Source organism: Peromyscus eremicus, chromosome 20, assembly GCF_949786415.1.
Source record: "Peromyscus eremicus chromosome 20, PerEre_H2_v1, whole genome shotgun sequence".
Taxonomy (NCBI): Eukaryota; Metazoa; Chordata; class Mammalia; order Rodentia; family Cricetidae; genus Peromyscus; species Peromyscus eremicus.
In genome coordinates, this window is record NC_081436.1 from 26,629,716 (window position 1) to 26,646,795 (window position 17,080).

The 17,080-nt window shown below is 56.6% G+C and overlaps 2 protein-coding genes across 8 annotated transcripts; one reads left to right on the top strand and one right to left on the bottom strand.

The window, feature by feature from the left end:
* The first annotated feature begins 968 nt into the window (after window positions 1-968).
* Oplah (5-oxoprolinase, ATP-hydrolysing) lies at window positions 969-13,617 on the top strand. 3 transcript variants are annotated; one of them, XM_059247089.1, is made up of 28 exons: window positions 1,147-1,266; window positions 2,551-2,641; window positions 3,987-4,210; window positions 4,284-4,475; window positions 4,947-5,046; window positions 5,134-5,257; window positions 5,360-5,555; window positions 5,637-5,802; window positions 5,900-6,038; window positions 6,127-6,194; window positions 6,334-6,599; window positions 6,748-6,860; window positions 6,948-7,118; window positions 7,301-7,438; window positions 7,525-7,663; window positions 7,797-7,909; window positions 8,075-8,226; window positions 9,412-9,572; window positions 9,669-9,770; window positions 9,848-10,022; window positions 11,617-11,801; window positions 11,908-12,054; window positions 12,148-12,282; window positions 12,443-12,592; window positions 12,690-12,847; window positions 12,936-13,096; window positions 13,179-13,276; window positions 13,434-13,617. In XM_059247089.1, exons 1-28 carry the CDS (start codon window positions 1,255-1,257, stop codon window positions 13,578-13,580), a joined length of 4,023 nt encoding a protein of 1,340 aa, XP_059103072.1. In that variant the 5' UTR covers window positions 1,147-1,254; the 3' UTR covers window positions 13,581-13,617. The 3 variants fall into 3 exon arrangements, with proteins under 3 accessions (XP_059103071.1, XP_059103072.1, XP_059103073.1); XM_059247088.1 differs by lacking the exon at window positions 2,551-2,641 and having other exon boundaries at window positions 969-1,266; XM_059247090.1 differs by lacking the exons at window positions 1,147-1,266; window positions 2,551-2,641 and adding an exon at window positions 3,371-3,650.
* Window positions 6,623-16,895, bottom strand: LOC131896465 (sphingomyelin phosphodiesterase 5-like). Of its 5 annotated transcripts, none has more exons than XM_059247098.1 (7): window positions 14,898-16,895; window positions 14,733-14,805; window positions 14,376-14,516; window positions 14,217-14,306; window positions 14,058-14,121; window positions 13,843-13,972; window positions 6,623-8,520 (listed from the first exon to the last, which is right to left on the bottom strand). In XM_059247098.1, exons 1-7 carry the CDS (start codon window positions 15,765-15,767, stop codon window positions 8,212-8,214), a joined length of 1,677 nt encoding a protein of 558 aa, XP_059103081.1. In that variant the 5' UTR covers window positions 15,768-16,895; the 3' UTR covers window positions 6,623-8,211. The 5 variants fall into 5 exon arrangements, with proteins under 5 accessions (XP_059103081.1, XP_059103082.1, XP_059103080.1 ...); XM_059247101.1 differs by lacking the exon at window positions 6,623-8,520 and adding an exon at window positions 13,296-13,768; XM_059247099.1 differs by lacking the exon at window positions 14,217-14,306.
* Window positions 16,896-17,080: the final 185 nt, after the last annotated feature.

Sequence of the window (17,080 nt, forward strand, 5' to 3'; positions counted from 1 at the left end):
TGGGCCTGCCATTCATATGGGGTGAAATCTCTGTTCTGTCTGAAATATCCTGTGTTTCCTGGGATTAAGGTTGTTTCCTTGTAGAGTTATTTAAACTGTCCGTGCTTGGGACTAGAGAGATGGCTCAGTGGTAGCACAGCTCTAGGTGATTCTTCCCCATCCTCTACTTCATCGCCACAGACGAAGGACTCTTGCCAGAGTTTCCTGGGCTGTGGAAAGGACATGGAAATCCGTGGAGAACCTGTGAATGAATAAGTGAAAGCTGCACTCACCAAGCAAGCAGAAAGGAAACGATACGAAGCAAATTAACAATAATGAAGAAACGGTTACAAAATCAAAGGAACCGCACAGAGTTGTACTTTGACAAGACAGACTGGATGGGAGAAAGTCCTTTCTAAAAGTCCAGTGTAAAATGCAAATCCATTGTCATTGTGGGTGAGACCGCTGCTGCTTGCTCCAGTTCCTGGCCCTCAGCCCTTCCACGCACCCATTGAGTTCCTCAGTCTATTAAGACTGTGCCTGCCCTGGTCACTGCTGCCCAGTTCCATCTAACATGAGGCCAGACACAAACTCTTTCAGGGTAGCTCCAACGCCCCCCCCCTCCCTGACCTCCTTGGATGCTGCACTACCACCGGACTCAGATATCACACCCACTTGCCCAGATCCATAATCTTCCATGGAGACCAAGGTGCTGTAGTCAGCGGCCAGTGGCAGGTGGATGGTAGAGATGCCCGAATTATCCCCTGTGACACACCTAAGCTGGGCTGGGGCAGAGAAACTTCTATCTTCCAGGAAGAGCTTAATAAAGAAATCCAAAGGCCCGTGGCAGTGTCTGGGCATCCCTGGTGGTCCAAGCTTCACAGCCAGAAATCAGAAATCAGTTGAAACCCTGCTGCAGACAGGAAGACGGGGCCTTGGCAGTCTTGGAATGCAGAGGTGGGGGTCAGATGCTGACCTCACAATGGCAGAGTCTCCTTTTCCTGGCCAGCCCACCGACTACTGGGCAGCTGCTGTGCCCGCTCCTGGGCATGTCCCTTCTCAGCAGCTATGAGGGCTTGCGACAGGAGATCCAGCGGCTGGCACAGGAGAATGAAGAGCTACGGCGGCTGGTGCAGCTCATCCAGGAGAACCAAGAGCTGAAGCTAGTCCTTAGGAGCAGGGGTAGCAGCCTGGGATTCTGTAGCTCCTCCGGCTTCCTGGCAGAGGTGACTGCCAATCCCCGGCTACCCAGGCGTAAGATAATCAAATTCAAGGATGCTGAGAGAGGTGAGCCAAAGGCATCTTTTAGAATTTTCTCATCCGGTGTGTGCCCAAGTGGAGAGAAGTCATGCAAAAGCCTGGCCCCGTGGAGTGTGGCCAGAAGTTCCCTGTTGGCTGCCCGTGGTAGGTAGGGTGAGATGGAGCCAGTCCAGGGAAGAGTGTGGAATGAACTCTTGGAAGCCCCTGCAGGAGAGAGGGGATGACACCTCTCAGAAAGTGACATCGAGCAGAGCCGGAATGACGTACTAGTCATGAGGTTGGGGGAAAGCTTTCCAAGGGAAGGGAGCCATTAGTGCAAATGCCCCAAGGTGGCAGCCAGTCGGCTGAGGTTGATGCAGAGGAAAGAGGGTACCAGAAGGTTCTTGCAAGGCAGAGCTTGAGGGAAGACTGTCTTCTGGGTGCTCTCTCTCTCTCTCTCCCTCTCTCTCTCTCTCTCTCTCTCTCTCTCTCTCTCTCTCTCACACACACACACACACACACACACACACTTTTTCAATCCATATTAGGAATAGAACTCGGGACCTCTTGTACACTAAGCAAGCATTCTACCACTGAGCTACCCCTCAGCCATCTTTATTTTTTTCATTTTTTATTTTTTTTGGTTTTTTGAGACAGGGTTTCTCTGTGTAGCTTTGCGCCTTTTCCTGGAACTCACTTGGTAGCTCAGACTGGCCTCGAACTCACAGAGATCCGCCTGGCTCTGCCTCCCGAGTGCTGGGATTAAAGGCGTGAGCCACCACCGCCCGGCTCAGCCATCTTTATTTTTTGTTTTGAAATGAAAGTCTCACTAAGCCATGCTGGGATTTACAGGCCTGCACCACAGGCCGGCCTTACTCTGGATTTGTTTTGAAAGTTGAAGTAAAAGGACTTCTGGCAGATTGGGCATCCACAAAATGAGAAAGGGATGTGAGAGCAGGATTTGAATGCCAGAGGGCACCAGGCAGTGCCTGAAGTGTGGAGTGAGGCCCGGAGCCTGCGATCCGAATACATAGTCAGTTCACCTATACCCTAGCCTCCTAGCACACAGCAGTTTGGGGGGCTTGGGTGTGTGCCCTAAGCCTGTCTGGTATCCAGCCTAGCGTGTTGGGTAAGGTCTGCGGGTTCAACTGATTTCCCATGGCCCCAGAAATTAGCTGTTCCTCAGGGGTCACCTTTATAGGGCAGCATCACCACACATGGTTGATGGTTTCCACCTGCCCTGGAATCCAGAGCCTCTGGCCAGGCTGCAGAGGCCCCGGGGCTTCCAGCCAGCCAGCACAACTGAGGTTCCCTCGAATCTGTCTTAAAAAGTATAGAGATGCTGGCCTAGTGAGAAGGATCTGCTTTTCTGGGGCTGAAACCCCACGAAGGAACAAGAAAACAACCCGGGCCCTCCTTGCCTGTAAGTTCTGGTTGTCTGGGGGCCTCTGTTCATGCACTTCTTCTCCTGAGAATTAGGCCCACTTGAGGGCTGGCTAGACCAACAGGAGAGTAGAGGTCGTGGAGAAGCCATCCTGTGGTGGTGGAGAGGGGAAACACCAGTTCCAGCTGTGTGTTGGTCTCACTACAGGAGAGACGTCAGATTGAGGTGTACTGAACCATTTTTACCTGTGGCGTTGACTATGGGTTGTGTGCAGTGTGGTCTCTGGTGGTACTTCACATGCTGAAATAAGAGGATTTTCCCGGAGGCAGGAGGGCCTTTCTAGATCCTCCTATCTCCCATTGTTCCTTGCTGGGTCCTTTCCACCCACCCCATCTCCTGCCTCGGGTCCTCCCACGCCGGGGAACAGTCTGAGTACTTCAGAAATACTGTTACTTTCGGGCGCAACCAGTTACATAGAGACCTGGAGGTGGGTGTCAAGGGAGCCCACGCGCGGCGAACCAGAACATGTAGAGAGGTACAGCAGCTCCCACAACCAAGGTGCCCTTGAGCCAAAGCGCTGGGTCCGCCCTCGCTGGCAGGGCCACTCAGCCACTAAATCCATGGATCGCTCCGGGCAAAGGAGGAGGCGCTCAGGCCCTCCCGCTCTTACGTAACCCTAACCCGGAGGGCCAGGCAGGCCAGGCTTGTGTGTGTGTGTGTGTGCTGGGGGTGGTGGGTCCGGGTCTACAGGCCCCTCCCCGAGGTGGGGGCAGGGCCTGCGGGAAGCGCAGTGGGAGAACGCAAGGGAGACTCCGAGCCCAGCCGATTGCGCAGGTTGGGGTCTGTGCCCAAGTCCTTACCTACTCCGCTATTGCCATTCCTCCTTACCTCTCTGGGCTCTGCTGTTCCTAATCTCCTGTCTCCCCGGCTTTAGCCTCGCCCCATCGTTGTACCGGTTCTGTAGGTTTCCTGCGGTCCTAAGGCCTTGGCCCGAAGCTTGAGCAAAGCGGGAAGTGGAGCTATTTCTTACCTGCATACTCCAACTCAGGTGCCTTTTCTTGCGGAAAGAACCCAGGCTCCGCCAGCTTTAAAGGGCTCCAGGGTCCGGCGGCCCTTCTGTCTCTACTCCAGGTCCTGGCTTCCGTTGGCACCAGGACTCTCAGACCTGTGCTGTGGGGACACTGGGCTGGCAGATGGCCTTGCCTGGCTCTGACTTCACTCAGGCCATCCTGTGACCTGGTCCTGCAGCTTGGCTCTTCACCAGGGCACCTCCTAGAATTGGAATCCACCTCCTTCCCATCCCAGCCTCTGCTTAGGAACCGGGCCCCCGCAGGCATAACCCCAGTCTGCCTACCCCCCCCTAATGACAGGCTCTTCTGTCCAGTTCTCCCAGGGGTACCAGCTGAAGAGATACTGCTGGACTCCAGACCCACCACCATGGGCAGCCCAGAAGGGCGATTCCATTTTGCCATCGACCGTGGTGGCACCTTCACAGACGTCTTTGCCCAGTGCCCAGGAGGGCATGTACGTGTCCTGAAGCTGCTCTCAGAGGATCCTGCCAACTATGTAGATGCGCCCACAGAGGGCATCCGCCGCATCCTGGAGCAGGTGGGCCAGGGCGAGGGTGGGGGGTGAGGGAGACCCCCAGCCTGAGGTCTCACACTGACCGTGCGGTCCCCAGGAGGGAGGTGTGTCGCTGCCTCGAGACCGACCACTAGATACCAGTCGCATTGCCAGCATCCGCATGGGTACCACAGTGGCCACCAATGCACTGTTGGAGCGACGTGGGGAGCGGGTGGCACTGCTCGTGACACGGGGATTCCGAGACCTGCTGCATATTGGCACCCAGGCCCGGCCAGATCTCTTTGACCTGGTGAGCTCTCCCGTGCCAACTGGGTGTTAGGTGAACTTGTGCGTTCGTTCCTCTCCCTTCCTCAGCTGAGGCCTTGTGGGGAGGGCTGTGGAGCAGTGATAACCATCACTGCTCCACTAGATGATAGGCATAAAGGAGACTGAGCCCTGCTAGCAGGACTCTGTGTCCCCAGACCTTCCGTGCAGGCGTGTGGTACTCTGCCAGTCCAAGCTGGCACTGGTCGGGGTGAAGGGTTGGAGATTTCACCTTTGGATTCCTGGGAAAAAGCTGCCCTCTGGGGGTAGGGTGGTTGGTTTCACCCCACTTAAGTGCCTGGGTGTAGAGAGAAACCTCCTGGATGGGCCTTGCTGAGCCATTTTGACGGTCTCCTCACTTTCTGGGACACATCCCCTTGCCCGCACTGCCCCACCCACTCAGGACCCCACAGAACCCTCAGGCCTGGCTCTCTTCTAAGCCCCTGCCTGCCCTCAGGCTGTGCCCATGCCAGAGGTTCTGTATGAGGAGGTGCTGGAGGTGGACGAGCGAGTGGTGCTGTACCATGGAGAACCAGGGGCCGGATCTCCTGTCAAAGGTGCGGATGGTGCTGACAGCCTGTGTGAGGTTCCTGGGGGTAGACAGAGCCTAGCAACTTTCGAATGGGGGCTATGGGCTCTTTCAGGCCGCACGGGGGACCTGCTCGAGGTACAGCAGCCTGTGGATCTGGGAGCCCTGCGTGGGAAGCTGGAGGGGCTCTTATCTCGGGGCATCCGCAGTCTGGCGGTGGTGCTCATGCACTCATACACGTGAGTGAGGGCTGCTTATTGTGGCTGGAGGCCTGCTCCAGGGGAAAACTGCAAGGGTGTTGGGTGGGAAGCACAGAGCTCCCCGCGTTGTTCTCGTTGTAGGTGGGCCCAGCACGAGCAGCAGGTGGGCGCACTGGCCCGGGAGCTGGGCTTCACACACGTGTCCTTGTCCTCGGAAGCCATGCCCATGGTACGCATTGTTCCCCGGGGGCACACGGCCTGTGCTGACGCCTACCTCACTCCCACCATCCAGCGCTATGTGCAGGGCTTCAGCCGCGGCTTCCAGGGCCAGCTAAAGGTGAGGCCCGTTGACCACCCCGCCCCAGGCCCTAGCCCTTCACTTGCCCAGCGCATCGCTCTCCATTCTCTCCACTCACAGGATGTACAAGTACTCTTCATGCGCTCTGATGGTGGCCTGGCACCCATGGAGGCCTTCAGTGGTTCTAGGGCTGTGCTTTCTGGCCCTGCTGGTGGTGTGGTTGGCTACTCAGCCACTACCTACCAGCTGGAAGGTGGTCAGCCTGTCATTGGCTTTGACATGGGAGGTATGAAGGCAGTGTGTGAGGGGAGATTCAGCCGCCTAGCTGGATGAAGGTGGGGACGTGGGTCTCGGGGTGACTCTTGGCATCTCATCCCCATTAGGCACGTCCACAGATGTGAGCCGCTATGCTGGAGAATTTGAGCATGTCTTTGAGGCTAGCACAGCTGGTGTTACCCTCCAGGCCCCCCAGCTGGACATCAACACGGTGGCCGCTGGTGGGGGTTCCCGCCTCTTCTTCAGGTCAGCGCCTCTCTCTCTCCAGTCGGGACCTCTCAGCTTTCTCCTCCTCCCCCCGCCCCCTCTAATTCCAGTCCTTTTATCCCCCAAGGTCCGGCCTCTTTGTGGTTGGGCCAGAGTCAGCAGGTGCTCACCCAGGTCCTGCCTGCTACCGCAAAGGTAAGAGCTAGCCTCTGCTCTGCCAGGCCTCTCCTTCTCGTGGTGCTCCAGGCCTGTTCCCCTCCTTGTCTCCGTGCCCGCTGCCCACATCCGGTTTGCTCCTCTAGCCTCCAACCCACACACTGTGCCACCTTCCCAGGGGGTCCTGTGACTGTGACAGATGCCAATCTGGTCCTGGGTCGCCTGCTGCCTGCCTCTTTCCCCTGCATTTTTGGACCGGGAGAAGACCAGCCGCTGTCCCCGGAGGCATCCCGAAAGGCTCTAGAGGCTGTGGCCACTGAGGTCAACAGCTTCTTGACCAATGGACCCTGCCCAGCTTCCCCACTAAGTCTGGAGGAGGTGGCCATGGGGTTTGTGCGTGTTGCCAATGAAGCCATGTGCCGGCCTATCCGTGCTCTCACACAGGTGTGCTCCCCCCCTCCCCCCGATGTCCCACCACCACCTGTCTGTCCTGGCCCTGCTCCCACACTCTCTCAGACCAACAGAAATGGGATCGGGTGGGGGTGCTGTCCCAGGTAGGAAAGACTATTTACTGACCTTCCTGGATCACCAGGCACGAGGCCATGACCCCTCAGCCCACGTGCTGGCCTGCTTCGGAGGAGCTGGTGGGCAGCACGCTTGTGCCATAGCCCGGGCCCTGGGTATGGACACTGTACATATTCACAGGTGGGTCTGCATGGGCGCATATGCCCTTGGCTGGGGGAGGTGACTTTGGAGAGTGTCCCCACACTTCCTTGCCACCCATTTCTGCAGGCACAGTGGGCTGCTGTCGGCACTGGGGCTGGCCTTGGCAGATGTGGTTCACGAAGCCCAGGAGCCCTGTTCCCTGTCTTACACACCCGAAACCTTTATGCAACTGGACCAGAGACTGAGCCGCCTGGAGGAGCAGTGTGTGGATGCCTTGCGGGCCCAGGGCTTCCCTAGGTAGACTCATGGACCACTGAACACAGGGCTGGCATTATCTCTACCACCCGTTTGGTGGTGTACCGCTGGATGTCTTACCAGATGTTCCTGGGTCTTCAGGACAATGGGCTCAGAGTGCCTGAGGAAGCAGGGCAGGCATCCTCAGAAGGCACTGGGTGAGTAGCCCAACCTGCATCCTGCAGGTCTCAGATCAGCACTGAAGGCTTCCTGCATCTTCGTTACCAAGGCACCGACTGTGCCCTGATGGTGTCTGCCCATCAGCATCCGGCCACAGCCCGCTCACCCCGTGCTGGCGACTTTGGAGCAGCCTTTGTGGAGAGGTATATGTGCCGTTCTGTGAGTCCAGCGTGTGGCCTGCTGGTCCGGTTGCCTCGTTCTGATTGCTCCCTTGGATGGGTGGGTTCAGGTACATGAGAGAGTTTGGCTTCATCATTCCTGAGCGGCCGGTGGTGGTAGACGATGTGCGAGTGAGGGGAACTGGCCGGAGTGGACTTCGGCTGGAGGACACCCGCAAAGCCCAGAGTGGACCTCCGCGGGTGGACAAGGTTGGAGGCTTTGCTGTGCGGGTCCACCTACATCCTCAGGACCTGGGGACAAGTGCTGATGGGGAGGCCCAGCCATGTTGAGGGCCTCAGGAAGGATGATCTAGGAGCCTAGCTCATTCCACACCCTCTGCAGGTGACCCAGTGCTACTTTGAGGGGGGTTATCAGGAGACCCCCGTGTACCTTTTAGGAGAGCTGGGCTATGGGCACCAGCTCCAGGGGCCCTGCCTTATCATCGACAACAACAGGTAAGCCTGGGATGGCTTAGCCTTGGAGGGGGTATTGCAGGACCCTTCACAGCAGATCCCTTGGCTCAGGGCTGCAGAGGTTCCATCACTGGGGTATCTCCTGGCATGGAGCAGTGGCATCCCTGGCCAGCCTTCTTGTAGCTCCTCTGTGTCCCCTGCCCCCAGCACCATCCTCGTAGAACCAGGTTGCCAAGCAGAGGTGACTGAGACAGGGGACATCCGCATTTCTGTGGGAGCTGAGGCTCCCAGCATGGCGGGCACCAAACTGGACCCCATCCAGCTGTCTATCTTTTCACACCGCTTCATGAGCATCGCTGGTGAGTGGACACCGCTGTCCTCCTTGTAGCGCGTGTGTGATATGGTGGCATACATGATGTAGGACATGGGGGTGGGGGTGCATACCAGGCCGAAGTACAGACGAGTAGGGTAGCATTGGCTCTTGTTACGTGTGGTAACCTGGCAAGTGTGTGCCAAGGGGAAGGGCAGGATTCTCGCGGGTGGTGGGGTGAGCAGTGTGGCCTTGGCTCTGAAATTATACTCCATGCTGCAAGAGCAGGCCTTGCATAGGGCAGTACTTGCTTCTCATCAGGAGTCATGTGATCTTCAGCGGTCTAGGGATAGAAAACAGGCATCCACTGTGAGCTCATCTGTTCAAAGTCGTGCGGTAGGCTCTCAGGAGCCCAGGGGTCTAAGCTTGGGGACCAGGTTCTTTTTTTTTTCTTTAATAACATATTTTTATTGATTATTTGGAAATTTCACATCATGCACCCTGCTCACATTTTCTTCCCAGTTTTCCCAGGTCCATTTCCCACCCTTGTGACCTCCCCCAGAACAAAAGGGGGGGGGAACAAAACACCAAATCCAATTTGTGTTGCCCGTATACTCACTGGATCATGATCAAACTCCCAGTGGGCAGCCCCTTAAAGAAAACCAGCCCTCCCCCCCCACCAGAATCCATCAACTGTGAAGAGCTATACTTCAGCATCCCTATCACAATTTTTTTTTTTTAATGCCGAATGCTGTTTATTGAAGGAGGGAAGAGGTCTTAAATACAGGCTTACAGCACAATGGGAGAACTCCGGAGGGCAGAAGTTCGCTACAGATGTTTTACAGTCTTGCATCTAAGCTGTTAACGCCCAATATGCAGGATACACAGACAAGGAACTTCCCATAAGTATTCAGGAGGGTGGAACCCGGCAGGGAATTAGAATGGGGAGGATATCAAGGTCAAGGGGGGGACCAGGTTCTTGATGCACCAGTCAGGGAGGAAAGCTGAAGAGAGACCCCAGGCAGGCTGGAAAGAACGCTCTTTTCATAAGCTAACATACACCTGGCTACAACCTCACTGCCTACGAAGGTGTGCTGCCACCCTGGTCTTCCCCAGGGCACAGAAAAGTTGCTAGGTTTGAGCACAGGAGGCCTTGACCCTGTGGGTCCTGTGTCTTTTTCTTGGGGCCTATACATGTGGGTGATGGGGCTACCTGGTTACTCTGTGCCCCCAGAGCAGATGGGCCGAATCCTACAGCGCACAGCCATCTCCACCAACATCAAAGAGCGCCTTGACTTCTCCTGTGCCCTCTTTGGGCCAGATGGGGGCCTGGTCTCCAATGCGCCCCACATTCCTGTGCATCTGGGTGCCATGCAGGAGACTGTCCAGTTCCAGGTGTGGTGACGCCGGTGACATTTTTCCTTTCTGCCCCCCTCCCTTTCCCATGACTTCACTTTCCTTTTCCACTCTGTCTGTGTCTTCTGATTTCAGATTCAGCACTTAGGAGCTGACCTGCATCCTGGTGACGTGCTGCTCAGCAACCATCCCAGTGCCGGGGGCAGCCATCTTCCTGACCTGACGGTTATCACCCCGGTGAGAAGTGCTACCTAGGCTACTACCAGAGGGGCAGAGGTTTCTGGTGCCACTGACAGTTACTGTTCACCCCTTAGGTGTTTTGGCCAGGCCAGACACGGCCCGTGTTCTACGTGGCTAGCCGGGGGCACCACGCAGACATTGGAGGCATCACGCCGGGCTCTATGCCTCCTCACTCTACCGCACTGCAACAGGAGGGTGCCGTTTTTCTGTCCTTCAAACTGGTCCAGGGAGGCGTCTTCCAGGAAGAGGGTGAGCTGGAGAAGGGTCACCGTGAGGATTCAGCAGGCAGGGATGCATGGCTGCTACCAGGAACCAGGCTGGGCAGGATCCCAATACACAGCTGATATATCCTGATATATCAGCTCAGGCCTGCCTTGAGGCTTGCCAGAGACAAGTGGTGACCTCTCGGGGCAGTTGTGAATCATCTCAACTATGCAGAAGTGCTGAGATGACTTATGTCTAGACCAAAGAGCGTCTCCTTGAAGATGATTCTGGGGTAGGGAGTTGGCCAAGACACCCAGGGGGCAGAAGGGAGAGGTTGTTTCAAGGTTGGCAACTGGTACAAGCTACGCCGGGTATTGAGGCTACAGGTTCCCTGTCTGGGTTTGGGTCTCAGTCACTGGGCAGTGGAGCAACTGGAGCTGTCCTGGTCTGCTTGCACACCTATCTGCAGAGTAACCCTGAGGGTGGGCAGAGTGGTCAGATGTGACAGCGGGAGTCACCCTCCAAGATGGCGCTATCCAGGTGGCAGAGGGTGGAAGGAACTGTTTGGGAACTGAAGTGGTACAATGTGGAGATTGTAGGGTCCGGTTTGGAGGCTCTGCATTGAACAGCAGAGAGCAGCTGCAGGCAAGATGGAGGCACTGGAAAAGACAGCCCTCTTCTGAGGTCACAGGGGTCTGAGAACTCAAAAAGGAATTCTTGGAGTTGAGGTGATACGGGCATGGTAGAGGTGGGGTTAACAGAGCCACAGGCCACTCTGGGTGCCATAGACACATAGGATAACATTGATTATTGGGAGCTGAGGTGGATCATGGAGACACAAGTGTAAACACGTGGCTGAGGGTACAAGTGGCCGGTAGACCTCAGAGAAGCCATGACCAAGACTGGAAAGAGAAGACTTTCCCCTGGTGTGGCATAGTCCCTGGAGTGCGAGGGGAACCTTGTCTAGATGTAGGAAACTGCAGGAAGAGGACAGGAATGACAGGTGCCTGAATGCATGTATGTGCACCACATGTATGCAGGTGTCCCTGGAGACCGGAAGAGAGCTTAAGATCCTTAGGAACTGGAGTTACAGGCAGTTATGAGGCCCCTTGTGTGGGTGCTGAAAAACAGACCCTAGATCCTATCAAAGAGCATCAAAGGCTCTTTAACTGCTGAGCATGTCTCCAGCCCTGTGGTGCCTTATATTCTTGAAGTACCAGGAGGCCAGTGGGAGTGGGCAGGACATAGGGCAGACAGGACAAGGTGCATGTGGGGGTGTGTGTGTCAGGGAGGCTTTTTCCTGTCAAGTGTAGAGGGGAGCCTAGAAGAAGCAGATAGATGAGCCTGCTGAGGGATGAACCCACCCTCTCCCAAGCCTCCTCCCGCTCCAGCAAAGTCATTGGCACTGCTGCTTGCCAGAGGTGCTCCAGATGCTGGGCTGAAGAAGAGGGCTCAGCAGAAGGACGGAGCCTATCCTTTATCTTCAGAGTACAGGAGTTTGCAACAGGGGAGGTGGGAAGTCAGGTCACTAGGGTTCTCCCAGTGCCCAGTGTATGTGTTGTGGGTGTGGAACAGACAGGCACAGGCACCTGTTCCTGAGGACGTGGAAGGTGACTCAGTTGTGACCCTGTCCATCCAGCGGTGACAGAGGCCCTGCGGGCCCCGGGCAAGATCTCTGGCTGTAGTGGAACCAGGAACCTGCATGACAACCTATCGGATCTTCGTGCCCAGGTGGCAGCCAACCAGAAGGGCATCCAGCTGGTGGGAGAGCTGATCGGGCAGTATGGCTTGGATGTGGTGCAGGCCTATATGGGTCATATTCAGGTGGGCCTGGGGACAGGAGCATACATGGGGCAGTGTTGTGGCTGCTCCACGGTAGCTGGGCCGCCCTGCAGGTGGCATGGCTGGGCTGAACCTTTTTTCCTGCTAGGCAAACGCTGAACTAGCAGTACGAGACATGCTTCGGGCTTTTGGAACCTCCCGGCAGGTCCGGGGCCTGCCCCTCGAGGTGTCTGCGGAGGACCACATGGATGACGGCTCTCCTATCCGCCTGCGTGTTCAGATCAACCTGAGTCAGGTTAGCGAGTGAGGCGAGTGGGGAGGAGCCCTGACACCGGCCTCTGGGGTGAGGCCGGTTGCCGACAGCCACACCTTTCCTCCTCGTGGGCAGGGCAGCGCAGTGTTTGACTTCAGCGGTTCTGGGTCCGAGGTGTTTGGCAATCTCAACGCCCCGCGGGCCATAACGCTATCTGCTCTCATCTATTGCTTGCGCTGTCTAGTGGGCCGTGACATCCCGCTTAACCAGGTTCGTAGGGGTGTGCTGTGAGGTTAGCACAAGTCTGGGGTCACCCCGAGGTTTGCCTGAAGACAAAGGCAGCCCAATAAAACAGAGCCTTGGGTGGTGGGATTTTTATCTGAATCTAGGTGGTACCCAACCCTAATTAATCGCTCTATTCATTCACCAGGGTTGCCTGGCTCCTGTGCGTGTAATAATTCCCAAAGCCTCCATCTTGGACCCATCCCCAGAGGCAGCAGTGGTGGGTGGCAACGTGCTCACGTCTCAGAGAGTAGTGGACGTCATTTTGGGAGCTTTTGGGGCCTGTTCAGCCTCCCAGGTGTGATTGGAGCAAAGGTCTGGGGTTTGCTAGTAAACAGGGTGGTGGGGGTTGATACCCACATTAACAAAATACTGTCGTCATCTGCTTCTGTCAGGGCTGCATGAACAACGTGACCCTGGGCAATGCCCGTATGGGATACTATGAGACGGTGGCTGGTGGTGCGGGCGCGGGACCTGGCTGGCATGGGCGCAGTGGTGTACACAGTCACATGACTAACACACGCATCACGGACCCGGAGATTCTGGAGAGCCGGTGAGCTGAGCAGTCCAGTCGCAGTGCTAGGCAGTTGATCTGGGTGATGAGTCCGCGCTCATCTGCGCTGTGCCCTTCACCTGCACAGGTACCCGGTTATCCTGCGGCGCTTTGAGCTGAGGCCAGGCTCTGGGGGCCGAGGTCGCTTCCGGGGAGGTGATGGCGTCATCCGAGAGCTGGTCTTTCGGGAAGAGGCGCTGCTGTCCGTGCTTACCGAGCGCCGGGCATTTCAGCCTTACGGCCTCCACGGTGGGTAGCTCCCCAGCCCTTCCCGGCAAACTCCTGCCCCTACCGCCCTAGACTCCCAGTTTCCTGTTTCCTCCTCCTGTAGGGGGAGAGCCTGGTGCACGAGGTTTAAACCTCCTAATCAGAAAGGATGGGCGCACGGTGAATTTGGGCGGGAAGACATCTGTGACCGTGTACCCTGGGGTAAGAGACGCAGCCCATGTCGTGAACAAAGATGCAAAATTTTAATTTGGCTCCAAATTAAAATAGGGTGGCTGTCTAGTGGCCTCTGTGATCCCGGGTGACTGCTTGTCTTACTGGGATAAGGCCACAGCTGTGTTGAACCTGCTCTTCTTCCCAGGACGTGTTCTGCCTTCACACGCCTGGCGGTGGGGGCTACGGAGACCCGGAGGACCCAACACCACCACCAGGCTCGCCCCCACTATTTCCAGCCTTCCCAGAGCGGGGCAGTGTATATGAGTACCGCCGTGCCCAGGAAGCTGTGTGAGTGCCTCACAATAAAGATCCTTTGAGTTGCACGGTTATTGGGATCGGCTCCTCATGGTGGTCTTTCTTGCCGGTCATCACTTTGTGTGCCAGCTTCAGTCAGGAGCACACAACTTGAAGCTTCAGGCCCACAGCTAAGTGGTCCGTGAGCCCAGCCAGCGCAGTACTGAAAGTCACCTGCTCCACCTCCTACGGGGCAGGAATCAAGTTGAGAGCTGTTTTCAGTCTGAGCATGCCGAACTGCCCCCAGCTCAGGCACTTACTGGAATCAGGCGACTCCCGGGTATTCCGCGGTAGGTGATATAGTCCAGGCGCCGGCCCCGCCAGGATTTACTGGAGTGACTTCTACTTCCTGCCAGGTAGAGGCGGCGCCCTTTTTCCTGCTCCAGGGCCCTAGGAGAGGGACAGCATCACTGAGGCTAGGGTAGATCCTCCCAGCTGGCCTGCTTAACAGTGTCTGGGCTCGTTCTCGACTTACCTCCGAAGCATCTCTGGGGAGCTGGCAATGGCATGGTGTAGCATGGAAGTGCTCAAAATCGTCCCTGCGGAGTCCGGGGAGAGCGAGAGTAGAATCAGTGGCAGCCTTGCTGATGGGGATCCCACAGACCTACTCTCCCTGCCTCCACAGAAGCAGTACCCAAGGCCCAGGGCTGCTCCTGGCGGGTGCCTAGCCGGCAGGGGTCCTGGAAGCAGCTGAAGAGTTTGTGCCCCTGCTCCTTTGCGTGATCTGTAGAGGAAAACCGTTTCTCAGCAGGCAGAGCTGGGTCTCTGCGCTCCACCCGCGCCAGTTCCTCACCTCGTGAGCTGTTGTCAAAGTTTAGGTCTCCTAGGAGGACGCTGAAGGCCACAACCTCACCAATGTGGCGGCTCTCAGCCTCAAACTCCTCCACCCATTCCAGCAGCAGCGTCATCTGTTTGCAGCGAACATGCCCGTCTTCTAAGAGGAGAGTTGGGCTTGGCTTAGCCCAGAGTGGGCATCCAAGACCATACCCAGGTCTTGATCTGTAAACCCACCCAGGCATTGCTTGGGATGTCTGGGGCAGAAAACATTGAGACGGAGGGACAAAAGTGTTGGTGAGGTTAGGGACCCACTGCCCTCAAAGGTGGGAAGAGGGCCTGCCCGCATTCCAACGACCCCTCCTGCAGAGCTCACCAGTGGGTGCCTGCAAGTGTGTGCAATGAAGGTATCCCACGATACGGCGCCCGTCCAGGATGCCCAGTTGTGCCTGCAACACCACCCACAGTTCCAGCTCTCCTTGCTTGTTAGATCCCACTGCTTACCCTCTCCCTGCTAGAGTTCATTGCAGCCTGTTAGTACCTGGGCAGATAGTAGACCTTTAGAGGCCATGGCGTCCTCGCGACGAGCATCTGGAAAGCAACGGAAGGTGGCACGCAGCAGCGGGTAGCGCGAGGCTAGTAGAAGCCCACTGCCCAGTACCTTGAAGTACGGCCCGGGCAGTAAGCCAAATGTGCCCACATCGTATAGCACTGGGCCCAGATTTGGCCCCAAGGCGCGCACAAGACGACGAGCTGCGCGGAGATCGAACACTTCCTGCAGGCACACGAAGTCCAAACCCGTGGGTATTGTGGCCCTCAGCACACCACCAGGCACCTCAGACAGCGGCTGGCTGCATCCGGTAGCCCCATAGTGTGAGGTTCGAAGGCCACTTAGCAGTGTAGCGCCAATGGCCTCTGCACGCTGCTGGCTGTGCGACAGGTTGCTGAAGCGAGCCAGCCCATCAGGGAGCAGGCACAGATTGGCAGTGAAAAAGACAAAGCAGCGCACGCGCTCAGCAGGCGGGTGCCAGGGCTGTGGCCACACCCAGCAGGCCGGAGGGGGCAGATAGCAGAAGGGGCGGCGGCAGACCTGTAGGGGCAGCCAGAGCACAAGGGCAAACATCGCCAGGGGTAGGCCAACTACCGTCAGCGATAGCAACGCCGCCCCACTTCCCGCCAGGACTTTGAGCCACCCCAAGCTGCTGGATCGTGCCATTGGTGCCCAGCAGCCCAGCAACTGGTCCAGAGACCAGTAGGCTGGGAAGAGCAGCATGAGGCACAAGCTGTTGAGGGCTTGTAGCGCGGGGTGCGGGAAGGGTGAAGGCCTCAGGGCGTCGGGTGTCGGGGGCCAGTCGAGCGAGGGATCATGGCGCACAGAACTCCTTCGCTGCGAAACGTCAGGGAGACTCATTCCTTCCCAGCGTGAGAGTTGTATCCTGCGAGTCCGCACGAGCTGCAGGAGGTCAAGACCAGGTAGCACAACCTGTGCGTGCCGCTAGTAAAGGACCTGTGCCCCAGGAGCCTGAGTTCTGGACACTGGCCCCACCCACTCAGAACTTCTGTGGCGGTTGGGAAGGGAAAAAAAGAACCCGGGCTTCACAGCCCCGCCCACTGCACTCCTGCCGCTGTGGGTCCACTTAGGGCTTTGAGAAAAACGTAGGGCCCCGCCCTATGCCTAGCCTTCCCCACCCCGCCTCCAATAAGCCTTACAGTCTGGCTACACCGCAGGCAGGTGCTTGTACCTGGCGCCTGAGCGCAAATACCCAACACCAACGGCTTGCACAGTTGTGGCTGTAACTTGGGAGCTTCAAGTCGGGGGAGGGACCGTTAAGTTCTACACTTCAAGGAGGCTTGCCCGGACACATGAACCAGGTAAAAGAAGGTTCCCCATTCTATGGGCTCTCTGACACTGACTTTAGTTGTTTTTTGTTTGTTTTGTGTGTTACAGAAACAGGGTTTCTCTGTGTAGCCCTGGCTGTCCTGGAACTCACTCTGTAGACCAGGCTGGCCTACGAACTCAGAGATCCACCCACCTCTGCCTCCCCGGTGCTGAGACTAAAGGCCTGCGCCACCACTGCCCAGCTTAACTTTAGGCTCTTACATTCTCTTGGCTTTCAAGGACTTTTCTCTGCTTCCCTTGGAAGTCGGCCTCCCTAATTCCAGCTGTGAGCCAGCATCCACCCTGCTGTCAACCCTAAGTGTCTCATAAGTTGTCCATCAGGTTTATCTTGACTGCCTGTCTTCACCCAGGTTGCCAGGATAGTTGTGGAGACACTTTTGATGAGGTGACTGCTAATAAGCTATCTGGCTGGGTTCCCAAAGTCTCTCTGATGGGAGTGGTCAGGGCAGAAGGTGATAAGTCCTAATGGGGCCTGGGTATTCAGCTGGAAGACTTCAACAACTCCACACCTCTCTCTTCCTGGAGTTTTTATTGGTACTGATAAGATTATTGTTTGAATTCAGACCCCGAGGCTCTTCTGTGTTTTTGACTGGTAAGGAATAGTTTTCTAAGACCCTGGTTCTTTTATCATCCCCCCCCCCCCCCGCCCCCTTTAATGGATTTTCAAGACAAGGTTTCTCTGTGTAGTCCTGCTATTTATTCTGGAACTCGCTCTGTAGACCAGGGTAGCCTCAAACTCACAGAGATCTGCCTGCCTCTGCCACCCAAGTGTTGGGACTAAAGGTGTGCACCACCCCTGCCCAGCTTCTTTTCCTTGTTCTAGC

What these genes read in the sequence shown, in the direction of transcription:
- Oplah (XM_059247088.1), top strand. Translation starts at nt 1,029, where the DNA reads ATGTCCCTTCTCAGCAGCTATGAGGGCTTGCGACAGGAGATCCAGCGG. An exon ending in CCTATATGGGTCATATTCAG is followed by an intron (nt 11,802 to 11,907) that starts GTGGGCCTGGGG and finishes TTTTCCTGCTAG; the next exon opens with GCAAACGCTGAACTAGCAGT. An exon ending in CCGGAGATTCTGGAGAGCCG is followed by an intron (nt 12,848 to 12,935) that starts GTGAGCTGAGCA and finishes TCACCTGCACAG; the next exon opens with GTACCCGGTTATCCTGCGGC.
- LOC131896465 (XM_059247097.1), bottom strand. Translation starts at nt 15,767, where the DNA reads ATGAGTCTCCCTGACGTTTCGCAGCGAAGGAGTTCTGTGCGCCATGAT. An exon ending in ACACTTGCAGGCACCCACTG is followed by an intron (nt 14,517 to 14,732) that starts GTGAGCTCTGCA and finishes CTCTCCTCTTAG; the next exon opens with AAGACGGGCATGTTCGCTGC. An exon ending in CCGGGAGTCGCCTGATTCCA is followed by an intron (nt 8,521 to 13,842) that starts GTAAGTGCCTGA and finishes TTCTATCCCTAG; the next exon opens with ACCGCTGAAGATCACATGAC.